Genomic DNA, 25,112 nt, shown 5'->3' on the forward strand with positions numbered 1-25,112 from the left:
ATAAGTAACAAATCACAAATATATGTTGGGATATGAAAAAAATAAAAAAATATACCGTCTTTTGTACGAATTAGACAAAAAAATAAAAAAAACACCGAATTTATAAATATTAATCTTCAATTTTATTATTAAATTACAAAAAAACATGAAATCCTTTTTTTTAAATACGAATGGATATGTAATTGGTGCAAAATAAAGAACAAAAATATATGTGTTTTTATAATAGTGTCTGAAATTCACTCAAATTATCAACGTTAGGGGTAAAATTGCTCTTGACTACAAATGTTAGGGGTAAAATTACACCATTTTAGACGTTAGTGGTAAAATTGCTTTTGGTCCAAAACGTTAAGAGTATTTTTGCACCTTAACCTTAACCCTAGAAAATAATATTTGCTTTTCCTTTTATGAAATAATTTCAAATTTAAAAGCTTAATGATATGAATAAATTGTATTGTTAAACACACTTTTTTATTATTATTATTTGAAAAGTTAAACACCATCTCTTAAAAGGGAATAATGTCTAAATGTAACTTTATCATTTTAGGAAAGCCTAATACATGAGTTTGTTTCCTTGTCCTATTTGTTTGTTGCTATTGTTAACTGTTTGCGGTTTGCTACTACTGATTACTGATAATAGTAGATATTAGTTGATTATTCTGTAAAAAGCAGCTATTTTGAATTTTTACCAAACACTTTTTATCTTCTATTTAGACTTAAAAAACAGTCTCGAAAATTGAAAAAAAAAGGACATTTAACTAAATTTTTTTGACTATTCTCTGAACTTTTAAAATTTCAAATGACTTTTTTTTTATTATTGTCCTGTTGTGTTCAGTAAATTCTTATTTTTTAATAGAATTTATTGGATGCAGAAATCGGGAGACAAGCTTCGTCATGTGTTATAGTTTTCGCCGCGTGTTAAAAAGAAAAAGCCAAGTAAATAATTAGCACTTTTGAAAGTTCATGGATATTTGAAGTTTTAGGATTATTGAATGCAATTGGACAAGAATAAAAGACTATTGAATGTAACTTCAAGAATATAAGGTTATTGAATGCAATTAGACAATAATAAAAAGTCATTTAGAAATTTTGGAAGTTCGGGAAACAGTCGAAATTTTGAGTCAAGTACATGATGCTACAACAAACTTGATGCAATTTTATTTTTAATGGTGTAAAGCAAGATCAATTTTTTCCTATCTAATAGAAAATTTGAATATACTGATTTGATTTGATAGTTATTTAATTGTCACATCAAATTTTCTAAACCAATTTGTTGATAAACGGAAATACTTTCGTGCATTTTAACAGGTTGTTTATAACTGTTTTAATAAGTTCTATTGTTTTTTTTTATGATTAACTTGCATCTAATAGATTCAATTATTGATATTTTGACAAATTGTCTAAACTATGTTAGTAACCAAATAAATATTTTGAACGTAATTGATGTTTGAAAAGTTCGATCTAACAATTAAATAACGAGTTAAATAATTATAAACCATCATATTTAAATTTTGTATTAGGTACGAATAAAATTGATCTTGTTCGCTAAACGTTAGTAGGGATGACAATAGGTAATTTACCCGCGCGTACCCGACAATGTTTGAGCCTAATAAGATTGTGTGTACCTTTACCTTGTATAAAAGAGTATATGATGGGTATGAGATCAAAACCATTACCCATGATGGGTATGGAACGGGTATGAGAATACCCACAAGATATCCAGTACTCGCTATAAATCTTTACATATTAAAAATATATATTTTTTTTAGATGTGCGATGTGAGATTCAAACTCCAACCTTTTGTTTTTCATCATTAAATGATATCATTAACCTACTTTCTTTTTATTGATTAAGAGCATCTCCAACAACCTCTTAAATTGGCTCTTAAGTTAAAATTTGAGGAGGGAGAATGAAAAATCAGCTCCAACAGTGACTCCTCAAATTACTAAAAGTCTCTCCATCCTCTCTATTAATAGAGAGCCTATCTTCACCTCTTAGTGCCTCTTAATTCATTTTTATTAATATAACAACAATTAATAATTTTAATGATAAAATAATAAATAAGGAGTGAATATAGAGAGTATTGTTGGAGATGATATGTCTTAATGACTTTTAAATCACTAAAAGTCAATTATTTATATTATTTTTAGAGAGTGCACTAAGGGTACGTTTGGTAAGACGTAATGGACTTCGTAATGGAATGCACATTACATCAAAAACCCATTACTATGTTTGGATGCACTCTATAGTTTTATTGGAATGTAATGGGAATTCCATGACTTTAATTTTCTTCAATAAGTTTTGTAATGAGGATTACCAAAGAAATCAATAGGAATTCCCATTACATTCCGATATGTATTCCTAATTCCTTCAATCTAACATTTTCATTTCCTCTATTTTTTACATCACATTATTATTAATTTTTTATTATTACTATTGTTATATATATTTATAAGAGTAAATAGAAATTTATGATTATACATAGCAAAACAAACATGATAATTAGGGGTGTGTATCGGTTCGGTTTAAACCGCATACCGAACTGAGTGAATTCGGTTTTTCGGTTCAGTTTTTTTAACAATTCGGTTCAGCATCGATTTTAATTTTAAGTTTATTTCGGTATTCGATTCGGTTCGTTTAGGTTTGACAGAAAATGTAAAAAAACTGAACCGCACCGAATTACACATATTTTACATTTTTATATATATCTATACACATATATTTGATTATGCAAGTTTAATTTTTTTTATTATTGTTGAGATAATAACCCAATATAGATATATTTTGGAAATATTTCAATTTTTGTTGTTGTTGAGGTAAATTTAATGAGAAAATATAGTGATTTTTATTTGTTATTTTTAACTTAATTCGGTTTGTTTGGTTTAAACCGAACCGAACCGCATATTTCGATTCGGTTTTAATTCGGTTTTACCTATTACTCGGTTCGGTGTTGGTATGAATTATTTTGATCATTTTGGTATTCGGTTTTTTCAGTTCGGTTCGGTTTTGCACCGATGCACAATGGTAATTACATTACATCAATTGTAAAATTTTACTAACCAAACATGGTAATGTAATGGTTATTCCATTCCATTACATTACAACCTTGATTACATTACAATCTTGATTACATTACATTGCATTACAGCGTACCAAACGCACTCTAAGAGTCCCTTGGAGATGCTCTAATATTCAATTTTTGATCAATTTTTAGATGAATGGTTTATTAAATTTATATTTTATTAAATTTGTAATATTTTTTTTGTTTTATATATTGATTCTTAATGGGTAACAGTACCCGCAAATTAAATGGGATGAGTATGAAATGAAAAAAGTATATACGTTAGGATAATGAGACGGATACGGGTAATTAAAAAATAAACTTATTAAGAGTTTGAGATTAACACTACCCTACCCATTGTATTCCTAAACATTAGGAATAAAATTGCAATATTTTACACTTCAGGTATAAATCTGCACTTTTACAAAAGCGCTTGGCAGATTTGGAATTTATCACGTATCTGTTAATAAAAAAAGAAGAAAGTTTCAGATTTTCAAAAATGTCATATATGCTTGTTGCATCGCTCACGTGTTGCAGATAATTTGGGTTTCATCCCTTATTTATTTTCTCATTTTTTTTTAAATTATTGTTTAATTAATTTATATATAATTTTTTAAAATTTTAATTCACACTCTTTTGGCGACTGTGTAAACCAAGGTGTACTGATTGATTCCTGTTTGTTTCCATCTTTGTCTGTCACTTTGAATCTCCCTAAGCAATGTAAGCTTTTTTCCTTTTTTTGTTATTGTTTTGCTTTTCAATCGGAGATGATTTGTTGATTTTGCGTTCTGTTTGATGCATTTTGATCTATAATTGATAAAAAAACGGTGAATGCAGAAGTAAAGTGAATAGATCAGAATGTGGAGGTTAAAGATTGCTGAGGGAGGTGGAAATCCATGGCTGAGAACTGTTAACGATCATGTTGGAAGACAGGTATGGGAGTTTGATCCGAAATTTGGATCTCCTGAAGATCATTTGCAGATTGAAAATGCTCGTGAAAATTTCCACAACAATCGTTTCCATATGAAGCATAGTTCAGATCTAATCATGAGAATTCAGGTTTTGAAATCCTCATTTTCCTTTTTCCTTTTGCCTGTAATCGGATTTTGGTGTTTTGGTTAGTATAATTTTTTTTTTCCGGCTTACTGGAATTGTAGTTTGCCAAGGAAAACCGGTTGGCTGATTTTTTGCCACAAGTGAAACTCAATGATACAGAAGATGTCACTGAAGAAGCAGTCACGATTGCTTTGAAGAAAGCTTTGGATTACTATTCAACTATTCAGGCAGATGACGGCCATTGGCCTGGGGATTATGGAGGTCCTATGTTTCTTATGCCTGGATTGGTATTTTCTCTTTACTAATTACAATTATTTTCTTCACAATCTTTCAAGTCAAGCCAGGCCACCGCCCATACTAGGGATGGTTCTGGCCCCTGTCGTCAAAACACCCTACTACTGATGGTTTTTGCCCCTGTTTTCGACAAATTAAGGTCGGGTGGTTAATTGGCTCATTGAGTTTGTATTTAACCAGGGATAAATTTCTCTAAGTTTATTTAAAACAACCACTCATATATTAACATGTATATATACGGGAAAGAAAATTGAGCGAATTCGATTTAGCAATTTTTTTTACGCACAGTAGGTGTAAAACCAATCCTGTATTCGTCACTGAGTTCTGGTTGTGATTTGTTATGTTCTTCGTTTTATGAGAAGTAATGGTCTGCTATATGTATGTTTGATCGAAAATGATTCAGGTGATAGCTCTATCTGTCACTGGAGCATTAAATGCTGTTTTATCTGAGGAGCATAAGCAGGAGATGCGCCGTTACCTATACAACCACCAGGCATGGTTACTGTTCATGGCTTATATTTGTTCATCAGTTTTCTCTTCTGGTTCCTTTTTGTTTGATTTTGGAAATTTGGGAATTTTGTTCTCCTGATATTGTTTACGGTTGCACCTGGAGCTTTTTATTAATGTGGAAATGTAATTTCAGAATAGAGATGGCGGATGGGGCTTACACATCGAGGGCCCCAGCACGATGTTTGGTAGTGTGCTGTGCTATGTTACTTTAAGGTTGCTGGGTGAAGGGGCTAATGATGGAGAAGGAGCGATGGAGAGAGGGCGTAAATGGATTCTGGACCATGGCAGTGCTACTGCAATCACATCATGGGGGAAAATGTGGCTTTCAGTTTAGTTCTTGAAGCTGAAGCTCGATAGTTTTGAGTTGTATTTTTCAAATTTTCACTTTGTTGTTGGGGTTGTGTTTGATTCCTCAGTCAATCCAAACAGGTGCTTGGAGCATTTGAGTGGTCTGGAAATAATCCTCTCCCCCCAGAGATATGGCTTCTTCCTTATATTGTCCCATTCCATCCAGGTTCTCATCCATTTACTGTCCTTTTAATAATGGTTTAATTTTGTTTTTCCTTTGTATGAGAAGCAAGTAGAATCCTTGATGAGGTTTCTAGTAGTCGTAATGTTTGGACTTATTATTTATTTGGTTTTTTGGAGGCAAGTTGGTTATGTCCATAACTATTCGAGTGGTTTGTGGTGTTCTGCATTTTTTCCCAGTTTTTCACTTTATGAATTTTGGTTAATTAAATTTTGAGAAATATTCATAGAATTAACCTGATAGATACCTTTGTTTCTCGAATTCGATGTAGGGGGAGATCAAACTTGAAGAAGCAATAGTATTTTAGGCAGGACCTATCTTTTTGTGTGCATAATTTCTTTGCTGCTGTTGTCAAATAACTGTCTGAAGAATCATGCATTGTTTCCAAGTATTTGAGTCAAATTGTTCCAACTCATGATCTTGATTTTGATTAGATGTATGAATGTTTGGGAATTAATAGAGAGGACATCAGTCCAAACGCCCAGTTGTAGAAGTGAGCAAGATTCCTGTAGGTGTTCTTTGTTGAAGATAAAATAACATTTTACATGCTCTGCAGGGAGGATGTGGTGTCACTGCCGGATGGTCTATCTACCTATGTCATATTTATATGGGAAGAGGTTTGTTGGCCCAATCACACCAACAGTTTTGTCTTTGAGAAAGGAGTTATTTAGTGTGCCATATCATGAAATAGACTGGAACGATGCACGCAACCAATGTGCAAAGGTTGGTATTTTTAGTCTCTTGATCCTATTAAAGGCCAGTTTCATTCTGTACTTATTCTTACCTTGCACTAATTTTCACTCTGCCTCCAGCATTTGCAGCATATACCAAACACTACTAGTGAATATTTAGGCCTTGGCTGTAAGATTACTTGAGTATTATGCACAGGAAATACTACATGCTCAATTTTTTAGATAAATGGAAAATGCGAGACTACAAAGTTAGTGATAGATTTTCATGCAACATTATCATAGAATTCTGGAATTTTCTCTTAATATAAAACTTTGCCATTGGAATATATATTTTTCTCAATTGTTCTGCTTGTGAAGGAATCAAAATGTGATTCCTCCTAAGATTGTTTGGTTATCGTAAGTGCTGGAATCAAAATCAATATAAAATTTTACAAAATTACATAATATATAAGAGTTGAGAAGAAAATTTGTCATGTTGAAATTTATATTTTATTTACTATATCATTTATTAGACAATACGATATTATTATATTTTTAAATTATAGTAAGAATGCATATAATTGAAGGTTTAATATATCTTTTTGCAATTTAATGTGAAATATTTTATAATTATTTGTGATATTTTTTATATTTTACTGAAGTTATATTTTTATTTTATTTATGTTACTCATTTTAAATCTTAAATTTATATATTTTTAAAATCTAAATACTACTTGATTCAAAAAAAAAATAAAAAAAAATATATAAATACTACTTGTTAGAGTATAAGTCAATGTAATTGTTAGAGTATAAGTCAATGTAATTAATGAATAACATGCCTAAGGCTGCTAAAGGGCTGTTGGGGCATGCTTAGGCTGCTAGTAGGGTCAGTATGTCTCCTTGACTGTAGGAGTAATATCAGGAGCTACTACTTGTATATATATCTGTGTATTGTTCCCAAGTAAAATATCTCAATCTACATGGTATCCCATGTACTCGTAGTGTATTACATGGTTTGTTACATGGTATCAGAGCCTAAGGTCTAAGGTTTCTGAATTCTTTTTTCCGGGTAGTATTTCCCAGGGTTCCATTTCTGTCCTCTCCGCTTCCGATCGTCGTTTCCTCACATTCCAGCCACCTTGTGTCGTCGTCGCTGTAAGAAAAGTCCTCCTTACATGGGATCAGAGCCTTGTTTCGGCTTCTCTCTTGGGTTTCTGGATTAAGATTCCAGAATTTGTTTTCTGCCTTGTGAGCAGAATTTGTGGGTTTGTACTTTTGGGCTGTTTCTTTCAGCATTTATGTCTACCTTGTGAGCAGAGTCTAATTTCACCTCAACGGATTGTCGTTGTTCCTCTTCTGCTGCCGTCGCCTCTCTGTTTCCGACCTGTCTGTCCGGTTAGTTTGCCGGTGAATCTCCTTTTATGCAATTACGTTGCTGGCAGCCTCTTACGGGTTGCTTCGACTTACGGGTTTCTTATGTTTTATCTTGTTTTGAGTTGTATTATCTTAAGATTATATTATAAGTATCTATAGCAAGCTGAGCATGATTAAAATCCATGCTTCAGCTTGAGGGGAGTGTTAGAGTATAAGTCAAAGTAATTAATGAATAACATGCCTAAGGCTGCTCAAGGGCTGTTGGGGCATGCTTAGGCTGCTAGTAGGGTCAGTATGTCTCCTTGACTGTAGGAGTAATATCAGGAGCTACTACTTGTATATATATCTGTGTATTGTTCCCAAGTAAAATATATCAATGTAGCATCTTACTCTACATGGTATCCCATGGATTTCTCTGTATTTTCATGGTCTGTTACATGGTATCAGAGCCTTGTTTCGGCTTCTCTCTTAGGTTTCTGGATTAAGATTCCAGAATTTGTTTTCTGCCTTGTGAGCAGAATTTGTGGGTTTGTAATTTTGGGCTGTTTCTTTCAGCATTTATGTCTGCCTTGTGAGCAGAGTCTAATTTCACCTCAACGGTTTGTCGCTGTTCCTCTTTTGCTGTCGTTGCCTCTCTGTTTCCGACCTGTCTGTCCGGTTAGTTTGCCGGTGAATCTCCTTTTATGCAATTACGTTGCTGGCAGCCTCTTACGGGTTGCTTCGACTGAGTTTTGCTTGTCTGTGTCCTACGAAGTTTGATGTTCCTCTGCCGTCTCTCCTGTTCGATCTGTTCTTCTAGGTTGTATCTCCCGAATTATGTTTTTATATTCCAAAGTATCTTGAGTTTCTTGTTTTGAGTTCTATCGTCTTAAGATTATATTATAAGTATCTATAGCAAGCTGAGCATGATTAAAATCCATGCTTCAGCTTGAGGGGGAGTGTTAGAGTATAAGTCAATGTAATTGTTAGAGTATAAGTCAATGTAATTAATGAATAACATGCCTAAGGCTGCTAAAGGGCTGTTCTGGCATGCTTAGGCTGCTAGTAGGGTCAGTATGTCTCCTTGACTGTAGGAGTAATATCAGGAGCTACTACTTGTATATATATCTGTGTATTGTTCCCAAGTAAAATATATCAATGTAGTCTAGTCTCTCAATCTACATGGTATCCCATGTACTCCTAGTGTATTACATGGTTTGTTACACTACTCATCAAAGCCCTTTTTCACTACAAAATTTTGGATGAAAATTATTATCATTATTTTAGTTTTACAAAAAAAAATATTATCACTATTCAAATTTTAATTGCAATGCATCATCATGTCAGTTGTCAAACTTATCTTTACTATATGTTGCCAAAGAGTTATATCCTGAAGTTTTCGTATTGAATCTCCACGTGGAGTGCATAAGCCCCCTAGAGATAGGGCTACTCAGATCTAGTGGTTAGTCACCGTCAATATTTGCGAGTTGTTGGTTTTCGCGATCTCCTTTCTTTCTTATTCCGTTCCATCCATTATTTACATGTCGAAATGTGAATATTTTAAATTTGAAGTGCCACATTGATTTATTTTTTATTATTTTTTATTTTATTTACCACACTTATTGTTGGACTTGATTCCAAAAAGAATGGAAATATCATTCCCTCGGGGAAGGGGTCATGGGGGTTCCCTTTTTGTGGTTATCACATATTGATTTCATGCTTTATTAGTCTACTGAATTACTTCTTAGTGGTACTATCACAAAGTCACTAATGTCTTTAGAGAACCAAAAGAATGCAGAAAACAAGGCTCTAGGTTACCTCTTCCTAAATCAAAAAAAGTCTATATCTGCAAAAATTGACTTTCTAAAATTGTCTATTAAATCCTCGGAATGTGATCAGTTAATTTTATTTGCTTAGTGCAATTATAGTCAAGTAGAATATGAGCAATGCCAACACAGCCTTGTCATTGCAATGTAGTAACAATGGTTTCACTTCAAGTTGACAGATAGCAAAGGCACATTTTTGCATTAGTTTATGAAGCCGCTGTTTTTTTTTGTGTGGATTATAGCCCACTGCTACACGGCTACAGCAACCAGTTTACTGGTAGTTTGACTGCTCGTGTTTTTATTTCTATTTTGGTGATCCATTTGAATAGTGCATTCATTCATTTAATTGGAGACAAATATTACCTATCTCCTATTATTAATATCTCAGGTTTTATGTGGTATCTTGGTTTTACACTTGATGTGTAACACTGTCTAGTGATTTTGATTATCTATCTAAATTCTTGAGATTTCATATCATTTGACAATTAAGTTGAGTTGCTGAGTAAAAAGTATTGAATTGTATTATATGGGACTCCACAGTTTTCAGAACTTCATACTTGTCTTTAAACCTTGAATAAGATAAGCTTTCAGTAGAGTCTCTTAGTGTCTTATTTAAATTGTTTTTAGGGTATTGATTTATTTCTTGCTGTTTTTAACTGTTTGTTCTTCTGTTTTATGTTTTGCCCGGAGGATATTTTGTCCTTTATCATGAAACTTCTCTTTTCTTATCAGTAAATAAATTAAAAAAGGTTAAGACAATTTGCAATAAAAAAAGTTGTATACTTTTTGCAATATAAAAGTTGTATATTTGTTTCCTGGATTAAAATGAATGGAATTGCTGGTTTCACTTGAGCAGGGGTCAAGCACTTGTAATTATCATATCAGAGATAAGCTCCAAAAGCAGTTCTGATCCATTATGTGATCCTTTTCATGGTGACTAAAGTTATTACTTCTGGTATTGCAGGAAGACCTGTATTATCCACATCCAATGGTGCAAGATGTACTTTGGACAGCTCTTGATAAGTTGGTTGAGCCCATCCTAACACATTGGCCTGGAAAGAAATTGAGAGAAAAGGCTCTTCAGACTGTGATTCAGCATGTACATTATGAGGATGAAAATACTCGTTACATTTGCATTGGACCTGTAAACAAGGTATGGATTTCAAATGCAACAACAAAACTTTGTTGAAAATTGCCTGCACTTAATTTTTAACTGTGGGGAAACATTGATCTGTTGGAGTGACATGCTGTTGTATGCCACCACCCACAACGTTATTAATTTGTCATCCTATGCGTCACAAATTTTCCCTATTGTAATAAAGGTGCCTTTCGTACTTGATAACTGCATGAAGGGAAGTTATACAGCAGATACACGGTTACAAGCCATAATAAAGGCCTGCATTTGCTATATGTGGAATAAATTAGAGGAGGGATAGAAACAATTTCATTCACCTATTCTCAAGGGGTTGGAGGGTTCTCTCTAAATATGCCTTGTTTCTAAGGGAAGAAAAACAGCTAGCAAATCAAATAATTTTCATTGTGTAGTTACACATGCATTCTTTTCATTCCAAACTACAATTACTCTGATAAGTGTTTTTTTTTTCTCTAATCATCAGTTCTCTCTGGTCTACAGGTGTTAAATATGCTCTGCTGTTGGGTGGAAGACCCGAACTCTGAAGCTTTCAAGCTGCATCTTCCAAGAGTACACGATTACCTTTGGCTAGCTGAAGATGGAATGAAAATGCAGGTCTCAATATATTTATTTACCACATAAATGATTGTGTGGGCAATTTCAGGAATTTTAGAGGCAATAATAAGTTAGTTGCTGATATAGTTTTAATTGATATGCAGTCATGTTAGAATTGTTGCTGTCTCTAACTTTCATTATGTACCACCAACTAGATATATAGCTGATTGAAATCTATTATGAGGTTTTATCCGTTGTTATTGTGATTTCATATATTCAGATATATACTGCGCTGTGACACTCAGTTTTTATCATCTATAATAAGCTATAGTAAATATGCTGCAGGGTTATAATGGGAGTCAACTGTGGGACACGGCTTTCGCAGTTCAGGCAATTTTGTCAACTAATCTTGTTCAGGAATATGGCCCAACTTTAAAAAAAGCACACTCGTTTATTAAAAATTCACAGGTCTTTTTTTCTCTCTTCTGAGCGAATTTTTATTTAAAGATGACCTTACTTAATCTTCTAACTAGAAAAATATATAACCTCATTGATCCGTCTTGCTTTCGCAGGTCTTGGATGATTGTCCAGGAGATCTTGATTTTTGGTATCGTCACATATCAAAAGGTGCATGGCCTTTTTCAACAGCAGATCATGGTTGGCCCATCTCAGATTGCACAGCAGAGGGATTAAAAGTAATGATTTTCATAGTAGAAGTGTTCCTGATGCTTAATTTGTTCTAGATAATTTACATATGGTTTGTTTACCAGGCTGCTCTTTTATTATCCAAAATTCCATGTGATATTGTTGGGGATTCAATAGATGTGAACCAGTTATGTGATGCAGTCAATGTTATTCTCTCGTTGCAGGTAATGTATGTTCTGGGCACTCTAAATTTTATATGCAAAAATATGATCTTATACAATAATTGTAGGAAAATTGAGTAGTTAAATGTATTCAGATCGGCATAGCCAACTACCAAAGGCAAAGGGCAGTGCAGAATTTCTTATGGAAATTTTTTATATGCTAACTAATCATGATTTTGCTTTATAGCTTTGTAATATCCTTATTTTAGCATTTCAAGAATAATCTTCCTGGATTCAAGCATCTTTTTCCTGCATTCTGCAGAATGGTGATGGTAGCTTCGCTACATATGAGCTTACAAGATCTTACAAGTGGTTGGAGGTAACTGATTGCTATAACATCAATTTTATCTAACAATAAATACTCTGTTATGAATTGCTCTTTTCTCTTCATTTGACGATGTTTATCAGTGTGGTATATCTATTCTGCATTTGACAATGAATTAATTACTAGAATATACATTATAATGCCCCAAGCTGGCCTATATCGCTTAGACAACTAAATTTTTGCATTGTCAAGAACAGTGCAAATTTGAAGAATCTTAATTAGTTTACTTCTTCTCTGAGGCAAGAGTAGTAATAGTCAAAATAGGATTTGATACATTTTTGTGACAATTGACTATGAGTGGACTTCTGGATTCCTTCATATTTTAGGTTTGAAATTGTATTTCTTGTATTAACAAATGGGTAATATATACAGAGAATACAACATAAATTAGGAAACTAATTCTAATAGAAATTCCTTAAATTCTGTGATTTCAAAGTACATAATTTCAGCTAGTATTCTCCTCAATTAACGTCATTAATTCCCACACTCCCCCTCTAGCTGGTGAATAGGAATTTTCCATGCCCAGTCTGGATACAAAATTCTCAAATATTGAACTACTCTCAGCCCCTTAGTGTGAATGTTAGGGAGTAGTGCCTTTGTTGTCACATACGAAATGCATATCAAAGCATTGTCCAATTCTCCTTGATGAAATGCCTATGCACCTGGAAGTGTTGTCTTATCATGTTGAATTGGGTTGTAGGCTATGCTTATTGCTGATTTACTATTGCAGTAGAGTTCCATAACACGATCCCACTTAAAATTTAAGTGTTCAAAGAAGGTAGCTTGCTTACTCAAAAGAGAGTAACGCTTTAAGGAGGTCAGGAATCTAAGACAAGAACCATTCCAAACACTTGATTAAAGGAAGCGTCAGAGGGATAATTTATATAAGTATGTTTTTAAATAATTTTCAGCCAAAGCAATTCACGTATACCTTGTGCCATTGCACGGAATTCTACTTAGCAGTGGAACGTGATACTACCCCTTGTTTCTTGCTTCTCCATCTTGCACGATTCCCTCCAAGGAAGGTACATTATCCTAATCAAGATCTCCAATCAACAATTGATCCTACGCAGTCACCAATAGTATAAGCTTCAACTGTCATACTTCTATTTCTCTTGAATAATATCCCTTTTCCAGGTGTTCCCTAAGGTGTTGCAAAATTCTATGTGCTTCTTGCAAGTGGACTTCTCTAGGATTATGCATAAATTGACTAACCAAGCTCATTGCGTAAGCCATATCAGGTCTGGTTTGTGCCAAATCAGTAAGTCATCCTGCAAGGTGTTGGTACATTTCTCTATCAATTGGAACATCTTCCTCTGCTTTTCCTAGTTTAAGACCCAGCTCTATTGGTTTCATAGCGGGACTGCATGCAACTTTGTCTGTCTCCTTGAGCAAATCAGCAACTTACTTTTGTTGGGATATAAAAATGCATTATCTGGAATGTGCCACCTTGATACCCAGAAAATACTTCAGCTTCCCTAAGTCTTGATCTCAAACTCCTTAGCCAAACAATCACTCAAGAGTTGTTGCTCCATCTTATCATCCCCAGTTAGGATAATGTCATCAACATAACCAGTAACATTGTCACTCCCCTGTGGCCGAATGCTTAATGAACAATGTGCCCCCTCAGATTTTGGGTTAATTGTATTTCTTGTATTAACGAATGGGTAATCTATATGGAGAATACAAAATAAACTAGGGAACAAATCCAAATAGAAATCCCTTAATTTATGGGATTCTAAAATACATAATTTACAGCTAATATTCTCCTCAATTAATGTCATTAATACCCACAGATTTAGTTGCCAACAATATATTTACAACCAGGGGTGCAAACAAAGCAAGTTCTTAGCTGTTCATGCTCTGGTTGGCCGCTCAGCCAGCTTGAATTTGGCTTGAGCAAAAATGAACCTGAAGAAGCGTTGTTTGAGTTCAATTGAACCCAAATCGGTTAAATCAAATACTTGAGCAGTTGAGCCAATCATCATAAGAACGTGAAAGTCCCTAAATTAATAATCTACACCTCAAAATCAATCTAAATGCCTGGGTGGGGCCCCAATGCTGGCCATCTCCTCATAAAAAGGTCATTTGAAAACAGGAAACCGAGTAGGTGGTTAGCCATCTTGCTCTATAGATAAGAATAAACCTAACCTTTAAAAAAAAATTGTCCTCTTTTGACTATATTTTATTGCTCAAATAATATAAGTTTATTTTAAATATCTTTTATTGTGATGTTATTTATTTGACAAAAGTAACTTCTCATTACAATTATATTTTAATACTACATTTATAGGTTATATCTAGCCATATCCACTATTTAGAAGTCAAATTTTGGTAATAGTAAACGTTTATCAGGTTTTAACTACAATAAGAATAATAGTTGAACACAAAAACTTCTTTGTAGCCCTAATTAAGTGGAGCTCAACTACTTTGAGCAATCCTATTCATAGACATGATGAGTTAATTTGCCAGTGGTTCTTATCAACCCTATATCGAATGAGAATAAGATTTATGCTCATACTTGTTCATGTTCTATTGTTCAAACGTAATAAACACGAGAGAGCTTGTTGTATGTTAGAAATTTGATTATTCTCAAGACATATTTAATTATTTTATACTTTTCTTTGAAGTTTGAACTATATCAGATGAAGTAATTAAAATTTATGACAATGCTTTCATATCATTTTGATTTGTTCTGTTATTTAATCACCTTTTCCTGTCACAATTTTGATTTTTCAGTTAATTAACCCTGCCGAAACTTTTGGTGATATCGTTATTGACTACCCGTAAGTAAACAATTATTTCAGTGAACACTTTTTTTTCTTTGAATATGAATCTCAAACGCTAACTTATGTAATCTGTGAAGTTATGTTGAGTGTACTTCAGCAGCAGTTCAAGCTCTCACTTCATTCAGAAAATTACATCCTGAACACCGACGGGAGGAAATGGAATCTTGCATTAAAAAGGCAACCAAGTTCCTTGAGAATATTCAGGCAGCAGATGGCTCATGGTTTGTTTTTATTCTTTAGAACTACAATTCATTGACCAGTTGATTAAGTTGAGTAACTTTTGGATTGCTGCACAGGTATGGTTCATGGGGTGTTTGCTTCACCTATGGTACATGGTTTGGCGTGAAAGGGCTGGTGGCTGCTGGAAAGAACTTTAACAATTGCTCCAGTATCCGAAAGGCTTGTGAATTTCTACTGTCTAAACAGTGTGCTTCTGGTGGTTGGGGAGAGAGTTATCTTTCATGTCAAACAAAGGTAAAAGGTCATACCTTTTGTAATGTTGTTTTCTAAATTTATGTATGGATTTATCTTTCCAATCTTAGCCATTCAGTTAGCATGTCTTGTTCATGAGTTGTCTTTACAACAACAAAAGGTTTTAATTCTTTCCAAGTAATTTTCTTGGGAATTGTCTAGCTAAGGTCTAAGAATAACTTTTATTTAATCTCTGACACACCTCCACATGTGAATGCCCCTGGGTTTGATGCGTGTGCAACATAGGTCCATCCTACCATGTGTTGAAATTCCACTAATAAATGGAGTTACCATGATTTGAACACTCGATCACTTGGTCTAAGAGGTTCCGATACCATGTTAAGGAACCATTTGATCCAAAAGCTTAAGCTGATAGGTAAGGTCCAAGATTAGATTTTATTATAATCTCATAGGAAGCATGTACTTGGATGCCATACCCCTAGTTGTCTCTAAATCGACTTTTATTTAAGACTATAAGCAATTCTATGTGTAACCCTTTTATATGAGGCTGAACATTCTGGGAATAGGCTAAATTCCTGTCAATTCAAAGCAAGTAAAGAGCAGCAGCAAAAGCTGTCCGTCGAAGCCTAGCCATGAAAATGTTACCCACAGCTTTCTTTATAAACAAATTCACTTCCCTATTCCAATAGGTTATTTTATTGTTAGAGCACCTTTCCGACATAACATTCCACACTTTGCTAGAAAACTCAATCAGAAAACAGATGGGAAACAGATTCAAGCTTTTTTTACACAAACAGCAAACATCATCAGCAACAACTAAAATCTTTCTTCCTCGCTTTGTGATTGGGTGAAAGCCTGACGGAGCAATGCCGCATGGAGAGGATTGTGCCATGAATTCATTGATTCTACACAACTTATTACTACTCTTTTCCCGTTTTGTTTATTTGAATTCTATATACGAAAAGAATAAGAGGAAATTTTATCTCGTGGCTTTAGAAAATCAACATGGTATTACATAGTGTTGTTAAACACGCTTGCCTTGGTGCCCATTCAAGGTGAAGCGATCAGGAGTCGTTTGCAACTCCCTAGTTGAGGGTCTTGGCCCAGGCGTGGGAAGGCGTGCCTCTTGTACTTTTGGACATTTTTAGAATCATAAATACTATTTTGAGAAGGAATTCTATTTAGTTTTTAGTAATTTCGATGTTGTTACCTTACCGTTTAAATACAAATTTGGAAAAGGGAATATAAATTTTAAGGTAGCAACATCATAATTAACGATTTGGCTTTGAAATCAAATATTTAGCCTCTAAAACAAGTTAAATATATTTGAAGGAAGAGGAGGAAAAGGAATTAAGAAATTAGAAATGCAATTAATATAGAGTTAAATTAATGAATTTACATTGTTTAACTAAAAATAAATTCTCTCTCGGAAAACCAGTTTGGCTTTATGCCGGGAAGATCAACTATGGAAGCCATCCATCTAATGAGACAATTAATGGAGCACTATCGAAATAAGAAGAAAGACTTGCATATGGTTTTCATTGACTTGGAGAAAGCATATGATAAGGTACCAAGGGAAGTACTTTGGTGGGCCTTGATAAGGAAAGGCATTTCGCGGAAATATATTGACATCATAAAGGACATGTATGAGGGAGTATGCACGAGTGTACGTACTAGTGTTGGGAAAACTGAAGAGTTTCCTATTACGATTGGAGTGCATCAAGGTTCCGCACTAAGCCCATTTCTTTTTGCCATCGTTATGGATGAACTAACAAGTTCACTTCAAGATGGTATACCATGGTGCATGCTGTTTGCAGATGATATTGTGTTGGTTGATGAGACGAAAGAAGGAGTGGAGATGAAGTTGGAACTATGGAGGCAAACTCTAGAATCTAGAGGCTTTAAGTTGAGTCGAAGTAAGACAGAATATTTGGAGTGTAAGTTTAGCGGCCGTAGGAGTAGGGAGGCAGGGACAATCACCCTAGATGGGAGAGTTGTTCAGGCCTCGGATTGCTTCCGGTATTTAGGATCTATTATCCAAACGGATGGAGAAGTAGATGGAGATGTTGCCCATAGGATTAAAGCTGGTTGGTCGAAGTGGAAGAGTGCTACGGGTTTCCTTTGTGATCCCGGCATGCCTAATAGATTGAAGGGAAAATTCTACCGGACGGCAATTAGACCAGCATTGTTATATGGTACGGAGTGTTGGGCAGTGAAACACTGCCACATCCATAAGATGTCGGTGGCGGAGATGCGTATGTTGAGATGGATGTGTGGTCACACGAGAAAGGACCGGGTGCGTAATGAAATAATTAGGACAAAAGTAGGGGTTACATCTATTGAGAATAAAATGAGAGAAAACCGACTAAGGTGGTTTGGCCATGTGAGACGTAGAGCGCTTGATGCGCCGGCTAGGAGAACCGAAGAGTGGCAAAGGGATGTAGTGGTGAGGGGTAGGGGAAGACCTAAGCAAACTTGGAGGAGGGTGATCGAGAGTGATATGAGTTTATTGGGAATTGAGGAAAATATGGTAGTGGATAGGACGGAGTGGAGGGAGCGAATCTGTGTCGCTGACACGACTTGATTTTCACGGTTTTATATGATGGTTCATGTTAGCCGACCCCGAATCATTTCGGGACTAAGGCTTTGTTGTTGTTGTTGTGGTTGGGGAATAGGTCTTGAAAGTTGAAATGTTCAAAAACACATGTACCAAGATAAAAAGTTTAAATGCTTGGACAGAAAAACTAAACTAAAAATTTTTGGAATACTAGAATGACTTATATTTGGGGAAAAAAACTAATTTGCTAGAATGACTTATATAAGGGAATGAAGGGAGTATCATTTTTCTTTTTCTTTCCATTTTCTCTGTGACAAGGAACAATAGCAAATACTGTTATGAGTTACGCACAAAGTGTACATATATTTTTCCACTCTAATATATGCTACTTATTTTATGTGCAGGTTTATTCCTATCTTGATAGTCAAAGGTCTCATTTGGTAAATACTTCTTGGGCTATGTTGAGCCTGATTGATGCCGGGCAGGTAGATATCAAGTTCTTTTTAGACTGGTTTCTTTTTCGTCCGTTATCCAGAATTTGTTCCATCTCATTTGGGGAGGAAAATATTACCAACACCAACACTGGGTGTTGGCTTATACCCCGCTCAGATTGCACCATGTGGTGCAAAACCTCAAATTGCGCCACATGGCGGAATCTGAGCAGGGGGTTTTAGCAAAACCCGGTGTGACTAATAAAACCTTTATTGGGGAAGTGTCAATTTGGACCCCACATACAAAATAGCACCAATTTAACCCTCAATGTTTATGAAATGGTGTCAATTTAACCTCAACGTTTTTAAAATGGTGTCAATTAAACCCTTACAATCTATCCCTTTCTTCTCAGAGATAATTAGACGAGGCTATAATTACACCGTTTTATAAACATTCGGGGTCAAATTACTACCCCATAACCTTGAGGCCATTTTGGTACCTTATCCCTTAGTTCAATGATGTAATTCATTATATCTTTCTTTTCTAGGAGTGTTTTGACAGAATTTTGTTCCTGCAAAAGGAATATTTTCTCTTCTATGAGGTGTTAGGCTTGCTTCAATTATTTTAATGATATGCATACTGTTAGCATCTAAAAAATATGCATAAAACCTGAAAATTATATTAATTGTATAGTTTACTTGATTTGTTTTGAATTATCCTCAGGGGCGGAACTAGGGGGGGGTTGGCCGGGGCTCGAGCCCCGGCTGGCCACCCGAGAATTGAGAAAAAAAAAAAATTTAGTAACGGTGTCTCGTAATATTTTGGAGAGAATTATATTGACTCTATGTAGTATTATTTCAATATATAAAGGTAGATGAGATGATTAAGTATGTTCGCTTTTATTTCTAAAACAAAAATGATAACATTTTTACAGTTTTAATGCATTGGAGGCTAAAAAAATTTTGCCGAGCCCTAACGGGCTGGACTTTGAAAATTTACCGTCAATTGCACAGTTAATTTTGATTTTTTTTTTTACGTTTTGAATTTTTTTTTATTGATATGTTTGAGTCTCGGGTCATCCGGGGTCCTGTTTCCGCCACTGATTATCCTGACATTTAAAAAGAATTAGATTCACTATATGCTTTTAAAAACATTGCGTAGGCTGAGAGAGACCCGACGCCTTTGCACCGTGCCGCAAGATGCTTGATAAATTCTCAAATGGAGAATGGAGATTTTCCGCAGCAGGTAATTTGCTAGACTTTACATCTGTATTCGGAATGGGGTAGTAGGGCTGTAATCGAGCCGAGTCGAGCTTTGGCCTGCTCATGCTCAACTCGGCCGAAAATGGAGATAGAATCAACATATTGTTCGAGCTCGGTTCATTTAAGAAAATCATCTAATTGTGAGCTGCTCGCGAGCATCTTGTTTATTTGTTCACAAGTTTTGCTTGCTAGCAGCTTGTTAATTCTGTTCATGAACTTTGCTGGCGAACAGCTCATTAATTATGTTCATAAGCTACTTAGTTTTGAAACCTACAAAACTAAATTTTCACACAAAACTACGGAATTTCGCATTTCCCTCTTTATAGAAATGCTATTATTAATAAAAATCGAACCAAGCTTGCTCACGAGTCCGTTCATGATTATAACCGAGCCTGCTCATGAGCTTTCGAACCCAGTTTTGTCGTGCTCAAGTTCACTTATTTTTAAATCAAGTCGAACACGGTAGAGCTTTTATAATGTTGAGCCGTTGATAAACGGCTCTGCTCATTTACAGCCTAGGGTAGAGAGCTTTTTATTTATGCTGCAAGGTTCTTCGTTAATTGTATTATGTAATGGTGATAGTTACCATGCTATTCGTATGTATAACATAGTGATTAACCACCAATGGTTATCTGTCCATCCAACCGTGTTTGCTATTAGAGTGGAAAAATATATTAGAGAACCAATGGTTATCTTGTTCATGGACTGGTCAGGGTTTGAGTCTTGATAAACTGTGAAAATAAATCGTGTTTGAACCGAACGCCTTGTCTTGAGGATCCGTTTAAACCTGCAAAACGAAGGAGGCACAGTTATTGGCTAGGAACACTTCGATGTTTAAGTCAGTTCTTTCAGGGAATTAAAAGCTAGAATTGTCTGATTTTGTAAATAATAAGATCATGTAACCATATCTTGGGGGCACTAGGTCCCTATTTATAGGGAAGGAATAGTCCTAATCCAATCCCTATTTATTGGGAAGGAATAGTCCTAATTAGAATAGAGCTAATCTTCCTAGCTACCTTCTCTGAATATCTCTAACTTAGGATAGAAGTCATTTGTATAAGAAATAATATCATTCTAGAATCCTTGTTAGAATAGGATTCTGTAAACAAAAGCCTAGTTCACCCCAAAAGGTACCTCAAAGTGAGAGGATTGCCTCACGCATATAAGAATGCATATAACTCTCCAAGTAAGCAATGTGTGATGTTTAACACGCCCTCCTCACGCCTAATTCATTTGGTGTGTGACGCTAATGTCAGCGGGGAACTCAACATTGAACCATGGTTGTGAAACCATGTAAACAAAGGCCTAACTCACCACAATAGGTACCTCTAATTGGTGAGGATTGTCTCGCATATTTAAGGAGTTATATAGCTTCCCAACTTAGCATTGTGAGATGTTTAACAAGCCCCCCTCATGCCCAATTCATTTGGTGCGTGATTCTAATATCAGCGGGGGACAACATTAAATACCATGTAAACAAAGGCCTAAGTCACCCAAAAGGTACCTCAAATGGAGATGACTGACTCACACATATAAGGAGGCATATAACTCTCCAATTAAGTAATGTTGGATGTTTAATAGATTCACTGGCTTCAGGATACGATGGAAGCTTCTTTCCATGAGTCACACCTCTCATCCCAGTCTATAGTAGAATTTCTCCTTAAGACTTCACAATATGCCTCCACTCATATGATGCCACATCAACAGTTGAAATGACGTGTCATCATCTGAGTAGACGGGACCAGTATTGGTCCCGTTCCATTGTAGAAATTTTCATTGTTAACCAGTTCAAAAAGAAGTATAAGAAAGGAAAAAAAAAGTACCAAAAATTAAAGTCTTAAAACACTATTAGTCCCTGATCTCTCTAAAATGTTGGTCTGTGCCCCTGATTTATTATTTGGCAACATTTGATCCATCATAAATATTGGTTTTTTGTCCATTGTTTTATTATTTGGTAACATTTGCCCCATGATCTATCCGAAAATGTTGGTCTTTGCTCTCTTACCTATTATTTGTAACGTTTGCCCTGACCTATCAAAATTGATGATATCTCAATTAATGTGAATGGTAAGTTAACATTTTTGTTTAATCTTTACGGATCGGGGTTTGTTAGGCAAGTGAAGGATTTAACATAACTTTTAGTATATCATCCACGTTGGTCGAGATTTCACAAATTTTGATAGGTTAGCGGCCAAATGTTACCAAAATAGTAGGTCGGGGGGTAATTGCACCAATAGTCACTGAAGTTTGCAGTTAGTTTCAAAAAGGTCATCTAACTTCATTTTGTTTCAATAAAATCATTGAACTTTCATTTTTATTTCAATAAAGTCATTTTGGTCATTTCATACAGAAAAAATCACTCTGAATAGTGATATGACAACCATGTTAAAATGATTAACTTTTACGTATGACAGAGCAGCAGTCAGATGATAGCAAAAAAAAAATTATTATTTACTGTCAACTATCACGTGGCAGCAAAATATATATTTATATTTTTTAGCTGTCATGTGGTATACATGTGATTGTCATGTCATTATTCTGATGATGTTTTTCTATCTGAATTGGTTGGAATGACTTTATTGAAATAAAAAGTAAAGTTCAATGACTTAATTGAAAGAAAATGAAGTTCAATGATCTAAATTTCAGTAACCATTGGTGCAAATTAACGGCCAGGGAAAAATACTTATATTTTGGATAGGTAGTAGATAAATGTTAGGAAATAATCGATCAAGAGGCAAAAACCAATATTTTGGAAGCTAGCAGTGATTTAAGCCAAAAGTAAATTGGGTAAAAAGTTTCTATTGTCATTGAAGTAGGGATTTTGTGCATCAGTAACCAATAAAATAGTTTTTTGACCAATAAAGTCACTAAAGTACCAAGTTTGTGTCCATAGAATCACTATGATTAGATCCAGCAATCTGAACCATCGAAAAATCGTCATGGTTGTCACGTCAACAATACCACCTCACCATATGTCTGATTTACGTCATCACATGGCAATTAATTCTTTTTAGAAAAAGAGAAATTAATCAATTTGGGATATGAGTTATGGATTAGAATATTCACAAATTTCATTTTTTTAATTGTCATGTGTCATCATGTGGCTGCTGCTTGGCAACACATGTCAAATATCTTGTGAAGTGTTGCTGATATGTTAGCCACATTAGCTTTCTAGTGGCGTAAATGGTTGGATCCGGCTAAAGTGACTTTAGTGATCATAGGTACACAAAACTTATACTTTATTGATCATAGAAACTTTTTACCCAAAGTAAACTAGTATGAAAGTTGAGGAGTCCAAAAATGCATTTTGTGTATATAATAGCTAGAGATGTTTCAAATTATTTTTGTTATACGTATCAAAGTTTTTTCCAATGTAGTTGTTACGTCACTATTCTAGTGAATTTTTTTTTGTGTGTGAATTGGTTGAAATGACTTTATTGAAATAAAAAGCAAAGTTCAATGATTTTATTAAAACAAAATAAAATCCAGTGACCTTTTTGAAACTGACTAAACTTCAGTGATTATTGGTGCAATTTATCCGGCCAGACAAAATAATAGATCAGGGAAAAAACCAACATTTTAAACAGGGTAGAAAACTAATAGTGATTTAAGACAAAAGTAAACTACTATGTTTCAAATTAGAAAGTTGAGGAGCTCAAAAATGCATTTTGCTAGAAATGTAGCCCGGCCCCCTTTTGTCTCTCTAGTAGATTGGGGGTGCAAGATGGCCCCCCAAATCTATCGGCTGAAAAAAGGAAATTGGTTCAGAAATGGGTAAAATGGGATTGTAAAAAATTGGCTCAAAAAATTTATATCGTGCAAAAAAAATTTAAATTCGCCTCCTCAACGGAGCAGTTCTGTATTCACCAACTATATAAATACTTGTATAATACAAATGTGTACTTATTATGGATGTTATATAGAGAGAGAAATTCAATTATACTCCTGGTGTAATACACCCGTCCAATTAAAGAATGTCACTTGTATATGTTTATTTCTTAACACTTATCATCTTCTATGAATTGGTATCCATCCCTTTTTTGATTTGGTCAGATGTATTACACTCTATGACTATGTTGCACGGACACTTCTAGTTAGTAGCGTTTCGCGTCCGCGTCCATTTCATGTCCGTGTCTATTTTTGTCTGTAGACTATTTTATGAAGGTTATGTTTTAGAAATAACATTTCCCGTATCCGTTTCCGTGCAACATAGATTACACCTGATGTACAGTAGAAATTCTCATGTATTTTGGGGTGTCCTTGTACTCGTGTCACACTTTTTTTTTTTAAATGCCGGAACCTGCACCATACGAGTAACCGTGTCAGTGCTTTCTAGATAAATGCTTGGAAAACTAAAGTTTGTTTGTATGGAAATGAATGCAGGAAATCATGGGAGTGTTCAATAAGAATTGCATGATATCATATGCAGCATACAGAGACATATTTCCCATATGGGCATTAGGAGAATATCGATCCCGAGTACTGAAGCAGCAGGCTTCATAAGAACAAAACAAAACAAGAAATTAAAAAAATCATTATTATCAATACATATACTTTGTTAATGTTACTGTTAGGCCTTTCCTTTTTAATTAGCTTATTTTATTTATTGGGAGATTATAATTATTTAGTTGCAGGCTTGTAAGCTTTATATATGTATACATACCAGTAATGCAAAACCAGCACTTTTTTAATGTAGTCGTTAGGGATGGTAACGGGTACTCAGTACTATCCGTACCCAAAGGTTATGAGACGGGTATGGGATTAAAACCATTACCCTAACGGGTAATGGAACGGGTATGAGAATACCCCGAGAGTACCCGGTACCTGTTACCCATCATAGCTCTTTTATATATTAAATTTTTTTATTATTTTTTAGATGTGAGATTTGAATTCCAATTTGTTTAATTTTTAAGCGGTTGATTTATTAAAAACCATAGAACAATTTTAGTACCTTATCCTTTAAATAAAGGTTTTGGTCCCTGAGTCGAGTAATGATTTTAGTACTGCTGGGTCCTTATTTTGTCAATGGGGAATCTTCTGCTGCGTTCGGACATGATGGGCTGTCCGCTGTATAGGTATTAGGAGAATATCGATGCCGAGTACTGAAGCAACAGGTTTCATAAGAACAAAACAAAACAAGAAATGAAAAAAAGTCATTATTATCAATACATATACTTTGTTAATGTTATTGTTAGGCCTTTCCTTTTTAATTAGCTTATTTTATTTATTGGGAGATTATAATTATTTAGTTACAGGCTTGTAAGCTTTTATATATATATACCAGTAATGCAAAACCAGCAACTGTTCAATGTCGTCGTTGATTAAAACCGAATTTTTTTAATAAAGGTTTAGTACAACATTGATAAGAGTCGGGAGATTAACCGCCTATAGGTGATAGTTAGAATGAGAGCTGGATAACCGAAGAGTTGAAAGGGCTATTTGCGCTTCGACGATCAAGTCAATGA

At 34.7% G+C, this 25,112-nt stretch overlaps 1 protein-coding gene and 1 long non-coding RNA gene across 3 annotated transcripts; both read left to right on the forward strand.

Moving 5' to 3' along the window:
* The first annotated feature begins 3,516 nt into the window (after positions 1-3,516).
* Positions 3,517-24,338, forward strand: LOC136201419 (cycloartenol synthase). 2 transcript variants are annotated; one of them, XM_065992082.1, is made up of 19 exons: positions 3,517-3,778; positions 3,896-4,117; positions 4,216-4,401; positions 4,812-4,901; positions 5,052-5,246; positions 5,348-5,432; positions 6,004-6,170; positions 10,262-10,450; positions 10,931-11,044; positions 11,330-11,452; positions 11,557-11,679; positions 11,755-11,853; positions 12,113-12,169; positions 14,915-14,961; positions 15,042-15,185; positions 15,261-15,438; positions 18,358-18,438; positions 19,547-19,630; positions 24,031-24,338. In XM_065992082.1, exons 2-19 carry the CDS (start codon positions 3,917-3,919, stop codon positions 24,148-24,150), a joined length of 2,283 nt encoding a protein of 760 aa, XP_065848154.1. In that variant the 5' UTR covers positions 3,517-3,778; positions 3,896-3,916; the 3' UTR covers positions 24,151-24,338. The 2 variants fall into 2 exon arrangements, with proteins under 2 accessions (XP_065848154.1, XP_065848155.1); XM_065992083.1 differs by having other exon boundaries at positions 3,551-3,778; positions 3,899-4,117.
* LOC136201420 (uncharacterized) lies at positions 12,203-14,901 on the forward strand. Its single transcript, XR_010673827.1, has 3 exons — positions 12,203-12,992; positions 13,087-13,200; positions 13,313-14,901. It is a non-coding gene; the product is annotated as an uncharacterized lncRNA (long non-coding RNA).
* Positions 24,339-25,112: the final 774 nt, after the last annotated feature.

This window comes from Euphorbia lathyris, chromosome 7, assembly GCF_963576675.1.
Source record: "Euphorbia lathyris chromosome 7, ddEupLath1.1, whole genome shotgun sequence".
Lineage (NCBI taxonomy): Eukaryota > Viridiplantae > Streptophyta > Magnoliopsida > Malpighiales > Euphorbiaceae > Euphorbia > Euphorbia lathyris.